This window comes from Lontra canadensis, unplaced genomic scaffold (assembly GCF_010015895.1).
Source record: "Lontra canadensis isolate GAN:19392208 unplaced genomic scaffold, GSC_riverotter_1.0 scaffold368, whole genome shotgun sequence".
Taxonomy (NCBI): Eukaryota; Metazoa; Chordata; class Mammalia; order Carnivora; family Mustelidae; genus Lontra; species Lontra canadensis.
In genome coordinates, this window is record NW_022631362.1 from 28,553 (window position 1) to 36,652 (window position 8,100).

The 8,100-nt window shown below is 66.0% G+C and overlaps 2 protein-coding genes across 5 annotated transcripts; both read left to right on the top strand.

Annotated features, from left to right (window-relative positions):
• The first annotated feature begins 69 nt into the window (after positions 1-69).
• LOC116862896 (kremen protein 2) lies at positions 70-3,858 on the top strand. 4 transcript variants are annotated; one of them, XM_032850339.1, is made up of 9 exons: positions 70-181; positions 443-617; positions 1,399-1,490; positions 1,591-1,715; positions 1,916-2,069; positions 2,365-2,697; positions 2,765-2,887; positions 2,970-3,048; positions 3,279-3,858. In XM_032850339.1, exons 1-9 carry the CDS (start codon positions 85-87, stop codon positions 3,487-3,489), a joined length of 1,389 nt encoding a protein of 462 aa, XP_032706230.1. In that variant the 5' UTR covers positions 70-84; the 3' UTR covers positions 3,490-3,858. The 4 variants fall into 4 exon arrangements, with proteins under 4 accessions (XP_032706230.1, XP_032706231.1, XP_032706232.1 ...); XM_032850340.1 differs by having other exon boundaries at positions 85-181; positions 2,033-2,069; XM_032850341.1 differs by lacking the exon at positions 2,970-3,048 and having other exon boundaries at positions 85-181.
• Positions 3,859-4,867: 1,009 nt separating this feature from the next.
• Positions 4,868-7,879, top strand: LOC116862894 (progestin and adipoQ receptor family member 4). The gene is made up of 3 exons (XM_032850336.1): positions 4,868-5,330; positions 6,654-6,875; positions 7,030-7,879. Exons 1-3 carry the CDS (start codon positions 5,165-5,167, stop codon positions 7,461-7,463), a joined length of 822 nt encoding a protein of 273 aa, XP_032706227.1. The 5' UTR covers positions 4,868-5,164; the 3' UTR covers positions 7,464-7,879.
• Positions 7,880-8,100: the final 221 nt, after the last annotated feature.

Sequence of the window (8,100 nt, forward strand, 5' to 3'; positions counted from 1 at the left end):
AGGTCGCCTGGAAGACCCCGGAGCGACCCCGGGGGCGGCATGGACCGTGCATTGGCCAGTGCAACCTCTCTTTGGTTGGGGGTGATGCACGCACGGGCCCCGCGCGGCCTCCTCCTTCTCCTCCTATTCCTCCCGCTGCTGCCTCCACGCGGGGCCTCCGCGGGGAGCCTGCACAGCCCAGGTGAGTTTTGGCCCAACTCTGAGCCGTGGTCACCATTTTGTCCTCTACCTTCACGCCTAAGACCCGGGTCCAGAGGCTGAGGAGGGAGCAGAGCAGGTGGCAGGGGCAGCTGAGCAGCGCCAGGGCCCCGCAGGCGCCGAGGGCGCTGTCTGGGCAGCCGGGGACGGGGGGGGGCGGGGACTGGGCAGTTGGAGTGGGGGGGGGGCGGTGAAGATGCGGGCGAAGGTCCGGACCCCCCCAGTCCCCGCGGTCGTCGTGCAGGCTTGTCCGAGTGCTTCCAGGTGAATGGCGCAGACTACCGCGGCCACCAGAACCGGACGGGGCCGCGCGGGGCCGGCCGCCCGTGCCTCTTCTGGGACCAGACGCAGCAGCACAGCTACAGCAGCGCCAGCGACCCCCAAGGCCGCTGGGGACTGGGCCCGCACAACTTCTGCCGGTGAGGGCGGGGCCTGCGCTGGGGGCGGGGCTGTGCGCCGCTGAGCCGGCGTTCGCCGGGGGAGTTGTAGCGGAATTGGAGAGCTCTGCTGGGCGGATACAAAGTCCACCCGGAGGGACTGGGAGCGGAGCCTCGGCGAGGGACGAGGCCCAGCCACCCTGGGGGCGGGGCTGGACTCTCAGAACACTGTCGCGCGTGGAACCCGCCTTAGGTGCCCAAACTCTGCAGTCTCAGGTCGGGTCTGGGCATTCAAGGAGGCCCCCCGGTCGGGATCCAGTCGGAGGTGGGGGTGGGGGGAGGAGCCCTGGAGGGAGGGGCCGGGTCCTCCCCGTACGACTGATTTGAGGGGCTCTACTCGTTATGGAGGGGTTGGGTGTTCAGAGCCACAAGTGATGTCTGGACCTGCGCAGGAGGACACCACAAAGCTCAGGGTTCAGCACTTTTGCTCTAAAGCAGGGTCCCAAGGCGAGGGAAGTGGCTGAGGCCCAAGGCAGAGTTGGGGACAACACGTCTGGTGGCCTCAAAGTTCTTATGTATAAGGTCACGTCCTAGCAACAGCTGAAGCCCAAAATATGCCCTCAGGGCCCCTTTAAGGACTTCCCACCCAACCCTTTGGAAGTCCCAAAGCACGTGGGACAAACCAGAATTTGTGCGACAACGAAGAGGAACACACAAATTCTAACATACGCGGTGGCCATTTTGCGGATAGGCCGTGGGGTGGGGCCTGGGACTTGCAGCCTTTGGGGGGGCTGGATCGGGACCACTTGTCCTCCACGGGCAGGAACCCCGACGGAGACGTGCAGCCCTGGTGCTACGTAGCCGAGACAGAGGAGGGGATCTACTGGCGTTACTGTGACATCCCCACGTGCCACAGTGAGTGGGCCCGGTTGGACAAGGGTGGGAACGCTGGGCTGCCGGAGTAGAGTTCTCTCCTGGGGGCACCCGACAAAGCCTGACTCCGCTGCCCCCTCAGTGCCCGGATACCTGGGTTGCTTCGTGGATTCGGGGGCACCCCCCGCCCTCAGTGGCCCCAGCGGCACCTCAACGAAGCTCACGGTCCAGGTGTGCCTTCGCTTCTGCCGCATGAAGGGCTACCAGGTACTGCTCCTACCTCCCGCCCAGAACGGCACCCTGAACTTGTCCTCAGCACCAAATCAACTCCCAACCCTGACGTCAAACCCTGACACTGATTTTGGAACCTCCGGTCCGATTCCCACTTGCGACCCAGACCCTAGGTTCCCACTACCCCGCCCCTGCCCCAACCACTGCCTCTGGGGTCACCCAGTCTGTGCTCCCAGCTGGCGGGCGTGGAGGCTGGCTATGCCTGCTTCTGTGGCTCTGAAAGCGACCTGGACCGGGGACGCCCGGCCCCAGCTACCGACTGTGACCAGATTTGCTTCGGCCACCCGGGCCAGCTGTGCGGAGGCGATGGACGTCTGGGTATCTACGAAGGTGAGGAGTGAGCGGGGAAGAGAGCCCTGGGGGAGCGCCGGAGTCTGGGTGAGACCGGGGAGCGCGATGCCCTCATAGGGGGCGGGATCTGAGACGCGCAGAAGTGGGGACCCGGCCGAACCCGGGGGTCAAAGGCCAGGCCTGGGTTGAGGGTGGGGCTTGAGGAGGGGAGTCACGGTCTACGGAAGGAGTGGGACCCGGCTCAGGTGGCAGGGGGACAGATCTGGGGTCGAGGCCCCGCGGGGGAGGAGAAGGAGCCTGGCCCCGGGATTCTGACTGCCGGCCCCGCCCACAGTGTCCGTGGGCTCCTGCCAGGGCAACTGGACGGCTCCTCAGGGCGTCGTCTACTCCCCGGACTTCCCGGACGAGTACGGGCCGGACCGGAACTGCAGCTGGGCGCTGAGCCCGCCGGGCGCCGCGCTGGAGCTCACCTTCCGCCTCTTCGAGCTGGCCGACCCGCACGATCGGCTGGAGCTGCGCGACGCCGCCTCGGGCAGCCTGCTCCGCGCTTTCGACGGCGCCCGCCCGCCACCGCCCGGGACGCTGCGCCTGCGCGCCGCCGCGCTGCTGCTCACCTTCCGCAGCGACGCGCGCGGCCACGCGCAGGGCTTCGCGCTCACCTACCGCGGTGAGCGCCCGCCTGGTCGCGCCCCCGCCCGCCGCCCCGCCGCCCCGCCTCACACTTCTCTCCGCAGGGCTGCAGGATGCCGCTGACGACCCGGAGCCCAAGGGCTCGGCGCAGACCCCCGCGGCGCCCCCAGACTGGGCTAACGTCAGCTGCAGTCCCCGGCCCGGGGCTCCGGAGGCCGCGATGGGAGGTGAGGCGGGCGTGCGAGACGGGAGGGAGTTCGGGGAGCCGCCCTTTCCAGACCCCGTCCTCACAGCGCGGTGCGCCCGCAGCCCGGGTCTTCTCGACGGTGACGGCCATCTCGGTGCTGCTGCTGCTGCTCCTGTCGTTGCTGCGCCTGCTTCGCCGACGGTGCGCCCCCTGGGGCAGGGCCTGAGGGCGGACGCCTTGGTGGCCCCGGGGAGGGGGACCCTGCTGGGAAGCTGGGGCCTCCAAGGGAAACGGGGCTGGGAGGAAATCCTGGGTTCTTGAGGGCCGAAGCCTTGCGTCCACACAGGGAATCGCGCGTGGGATCGCAGGTGAAGCAGGACGCTGGAGTTAAGATTGGTTGAGGGTTCGGCTGACGTCTGCTCCCTCTCTAGGAGCTGTCTGCTGGCTCCGGGAAAAGGTCCCCCAGCGTTGGGGCCTTCCCGGGGCCCCGGGAGAAGCTGGGCTGTGTGGTACCGCCGGCCTCGAGGGGTGGCCCTGCCCTGCCCTCCCGGCGACTCTCAGGCTGTGGGTCTAGCCACGAGTTACCGGCCCCTGAGCGCCTCCAGCCAGAGTTCCCTGCGCTCGCTCATCTCTGCTCTCTGACTCGGGAACCCCAGGGTCCACTGGACCCTCCGCCAGAGGGATGGACACCTTGGACTTCATGCCAACTCTACGTTGACCTTCTGCCCCTGTAAGGGCAGCTCGATCCCTGGTCATCCGGTGGAGGCCAGACATTGGACAGGAAGCATCTGATGCTATTGAGAACTTGGTCTGACCCTCGGGGTCCAGGTGGTTGAGGCCAAAGGGCAAGAGGAATCCCAGCTTCCTTTCCTCATGAACTTTGATATGGGGGTGTCTGATTTCAGGTTGCTTTGAGAGCCTCTTGGTGGTGGTCCTGGACTGCTGCCCTAAGGGAAGTGTGAGAGGTCAAGAAAAGTAGTCAAAAGACCAACTATAGACTTTGAATAAAGGACCTATTTTGGTACAGTTCTGCAAGTTCCTGCTTGATGGGAGGGGTTATGTTAATGAGGGTATCGGAGCCAGGGTTGGGTGTGCCCATGCAAATTAAGGTCGGTCCCCGCAAGGAGTGATTTGGAGGCGCCTGTAATGCTGAAGACCGAGGAACCGCGGAGGCGAAAGGATGGGTGGGCGGGGTCCTGGAGACCGGGAGGAGGAGGAAGCCGGTTGTGGGGGTTAAGCCGGAGAAGGGACGCATTCCTGGACCGACTTTAGGATGAACCCCGGCAGGGACCGACCTTTCTCCTTTGGCTTCCCGCCCTCTCTCTTCCCCCCGTTTCCTGTATTTTCTGGGTGGAACTGAAGGTGTCCGCAGTGGGCACTAACAGGGAGCGAGTTTGACCGAGCCCAAGCTATAGGGAGCCTGGCCAGAAGGGTAGGGCATCACCCGAGGGTGCTGGGCGCGTCAGACACACCTGTAGAGGCCTGGGCATCTCAGCGCGGCTTGCTGCGCTCTGGCTGAGTCGGCAGGGTGGAGAGCTCGCCCGTGGAGTGGGGACGCGCCGGGTCTAGACCTTACTGGTCCGAAGGTCCGGGGCCGGCAGCACCTTGGACAGAGCCCGGGTGAGGGGTGGGGCTGGGTGAGGGTGAGTGAGAGGGTGAGTGCCCAAGGGTGCCTCGATCTGGGGGGTCGCGCGGAAAGCCTGGGTGCGCAAGGTAGACTCAGGCGCCAGGGCCTCTCCAGCAGAGCCACCCGGACCCAGAACTCCGGATCCCTCGCCCACAGCTACCCCATGCAAATGAATCTGGGACCGCATATATTATGCTAATTAAAGGAAAGTCTGGGCGGGCGTGGGCGGAGCCTCCCCAACCAGCCGCGCCCATTGGCCCTCTCAGGGCTTACGTCACGAGCACCGCGCGCGAAACGCTGGCGGGATGGCGGGGGCGAGCAGCTGGGGCGGAGTCTGGCGTCCCCACCAGCGTCCGGCCGCACCCGTCCTCCCGGCTGAGCAGAGAAGACCGGCAGCCGCCGCCGCCGCCGCCGCCACGAGCTGTCCCTGCGGCTCGCCTGCCGCGGCAGGGCCGGCCGCACTGCGCTCCGGCGCCCCGCGCGTCCCCGGCCTCGGCCCCGGCGTGGGGGCGCCGGGCCCGCGCGTGCGCAGCGCGGGAGGGGGCGCGGGCTGGGACCCCCGGCCGGCGCGTGCGCGCACGGAGCCTGGGCGGCGGGCGGGCATCCGGATGAGTCTCCGCGCGCTGTGGCACCACTAAGGAGGAGGCCGGGGGCCAAAGGGAGCGCGGACCACCCGCGCCGGGCCGGGCCATGGCGTTCCTGGCCGGGCCGCGCCTGCTGGACTGGGCCAGCTCGCCACCGCACCTGCAGTTCAACAAGTTCGTGCTGACGGGCTACCGGCCGGCCAGCAGCGGCTCCGGCTGTCTGCGCAGCCTCTTCTACCTGCACAACGAGCTGGGCAACATCTACACGCACGGTGAGCCGCGCCCCGCATCCCACACCCGCGGCAGCCCTGCCCGAGCCTGGCCGGGGGCCGGAAGGCCGGTGAGCGCCCCACTGCTAAGGTCCTGGGCTGCCTGGGCCCTGGCACGGCCAGGAGCCGTGGTGACAAAGCTGCCATTGTCCCGGACGGAACTGTCCTTCCGCTCCCCGGGCGGGGCCCCGGGGCAGGCGAGGGAAGCAGTAGTAGGGGACCAAGTCCGCTTAATCCCTCTGAGCCCCGGGGAGGAGTCTGGTGTCCGCCCCCTTTCATAATCCCTGCGTCTGGGGCACCCTCCCCCCGCCCACATTCGTCCAGTAGACGGGTGTTGACAGCGGCTGCGAGGGGCCCAGGAAAAGAAGCCAGGCCTCAGCCCCTCCCCGTGCTGCTGCCCTGCCACCCCGGGCCGGAGCAGCCCGGCCGCGAGGCTCCGCCTGGTGGCGGCTCCTTCCTCCCCCCCGCAGGCGCCCAGCCCCTCCTCCGCGGCCCTGCTCTGCTGACACAGCCCTGCCCGTCCTTGGGCTGCCCGGCGCCACAAGAGGGGCCTGAGCAGACTGGGCCCAACCTTGGTACCTGCCTCACTGGGGTACTATGGCCCGGCCAGACCTTGGCTGGTGTGCAGCCTCAGTCGGCTGTGCCCACCTTTGACCCCTGTGAGGGCAATGCCAGTACCCAGGGGAAGGGGTAGGAATTGCCCTGGTTGGAGCCAAGAGGAATGGAGGAGGAGGAAAAAAAGTGCCTAAAGGAGATGGAACAAGCTTCTTCAGCCCCTCTCCCTTGCCTGACTTTGCCCCTTTCTGGAAGACAAAAAGATCCAAAGCCTCCTGGTGTCTGGTCACACAGGCTTTGGGAGAAGCAAGCTAAGTGACCAGGGGATCTGGTATCATTGCCCACATATCCTATTCAGAATTCATCATGAGGTCATGCCTCCTTCTGGCTTCTGCTGACACACCAAGTTTGGGGGATTGGGGCCCCCAACTTTCTGCGGAGGTAATGTGGCTGAGGGATGGGAACAGTGTGGGCATTAAGACTGTGTCCATGGCCTACCTGCTGGGCTCACCCGGGGCACTCACTCGGTGTCTTCAACTGAAAGTGTTGATAACCATCTCTACTTCCAGAATTGTGAGCTCTGCTGTCATGGAAGTTACTGAAGGCACAGGGCTGCCCCTGTCAGAGGCCCGGCTGCTCTGTGCTGAGAGCACTGCCAAGACTGGTCTTGCCTCATCCCTCTTGTGTTATCTCTAGACTGTGGACTCCCTGAGGACACGACTTGTCCTCTGCGCTCCAGCCGTGTGATGGCTCATTGTCTCCCTCCCCCAGGGCTGGCCTTGCTAGGCTTCCTGGTGCTGCTGCCAGCGACCATGCCGTGGGGTCAGCTGGGCGAGGGCGGCTGGCTGGGGGGCACGCACTGTGTGGCCTGCCTGGCACCCCCCGCAGGCTCCGTGCTGTACCACCTCTTCATGTGCCACCAAGGGGGCAGTGCTGTATACACGCGACTCCTTGCCCTGGATATGTGTGGGGTCTGCCTCGTCAACACCCTCGGTGAGCCAAGGGATGGAGTGGGTCGGCTTGAAGGGTGGGAGCCAGTGGGGGAGGTGGTGGAGGCAGGGGTCACTCACGTGAACCCTGGGTATAAACGGCAGGCAGTTAGTTGCCCAGACTGATGTGCCTTCTCCTGCCTCTCTCTCCGGTACAGGGGCTCTGCCCATCATCCACTGTACCCTGGCCTGTAGGCCCTGGCTTCGCCCAGCCGCTCTGCTGGGCTACACCGTCCTGTCGGGTGTGGCCGGCTGGCGGGCCCTCACGGCTCCCTCCACCAGTGCCCGGCTCCGCGCCTTCGGCTGGCAGGCTGCGGCCCGCCTCCTGGTGTTTGGGGCCCGGGGAATGGGGCTGGGCTCCGGGGCTCCAGGCTCCCTACCCTGCTACCTGCGCATGGATGCGCTGGCACTGCTCGGGGGGCTGGTGAACGTGGCCCGCCTGCCGGAGCGCTGGGGACCCGGCCGCTTCGACTACTGGGGCAACTCCCACCAGATCATGCACCTGCTCAGCGTGGGCTCCATCCTCCAGCTGCACGCCGGCGTCGTGCCCGACCTGCTCTGGGCTGCCCACCACGCCTGTCCCCCAGACTGAGCCACCTCCCGCCTGCCACGCTGGCCTCCCGACAGTCCTCTGGAACCAATAGTGTGTCACTCCTGCTGCTGGTCTTGGAGGGGCCGATGGCCTGGATGCTTCCAGCAAGCAGGACTTCCCAGCTGGGAGCCCTCATCTGTTCGTCCGTTTTTCCCTGTGGACTAACCTCTTCTACTCATACCTCGGAGCTCTGGCTTTCTCTCCCTGCTGCCTTCCTTCAGGGTACCGTCCGGGTAGGCTAGAAGGAACCCTTTCCTTCCTAGGCCTCAGTTTATCCTTTGTGACCTATGAGGGCATGGCTGGAGGGACTCCGGGGTCATGTCTGGCTCTGACAGTTGGAACCCTACCAGCCCAGAGCCATGAGCCCACTCTGCCCCACACATAAGCTATCTTATGGGTGCCTGGCCCAGCCTTCAGACCCTATTTCCTGACTTTTGTCTTTCTGCTCTGCATGCCAGCCCTCCCTGCAGCCTGAGGCTCACCTCCCCTCTTCTCCCTTCTGTCCAGAGAGTGAGGAGTTTGGACAACAGGACCAGTCTCTTAACCCAGGACCAAGGGGTAGGAGGGCAGCTGCAGGTGCTTTTTCCAGGCAGGTAGCAAAGAGACATGAGAGCTGAGGGGCACTGGACTCGGGGGC

What these genes read in the sequence shown, in the direction of transcription:
- LOC116862894 (XM_032850336.1), top strand. Translation starts at nt 5,165, where the DNA reads ATGGCGTTCCTGGCCGGGCCGCGCCTGCTGGACTGGGCCAGCTCGCCA. An exon ending in GGGCAACATCTACACGCACG is followed by an intron (nt 5,331 to 6,653) that starts GTGAGCCGCGCC and finishes TCCCTCCCCCAG; the next exon opens with GGCTGGCCTTGCTAGGCTTC. An exon ending in CTGCCTCGTCAACACCCTCG is followed by an intron (nt 6,876 to 7,029) that starts GTGAGCCAAGGG and finishes TCTCCGGTACAG; the next exon opens with GGGCTCTGCCCATCATCCAC.
- LOC116862896 (XM_032850339.1), top strand. Translation starts at nt 85, where the DNA reads ATGCACGCACGGGCCCCGCGCGGCCTCCTCCTTCTCCTCCTATTCCTC. An exon ending in CTTCGCGCTCACCTACCGCG is followed by an intron (nt 2,698 to 2,764) that starts GTGAGCGCCCGC and finishes TTCTCTCCGCAG; the next exon opens with GGCTGCAGGATGCCGCTGAC. An exon ending in CTGCGCCTGCTTCGCCGACG is followed by an intron (nt 3,049 to 3,278) that starts GTGCGCCCCCTG and finishes CTCCCTCTCTAG; the next exon opens with GAGCTGTCTGCTGGCTCCGG.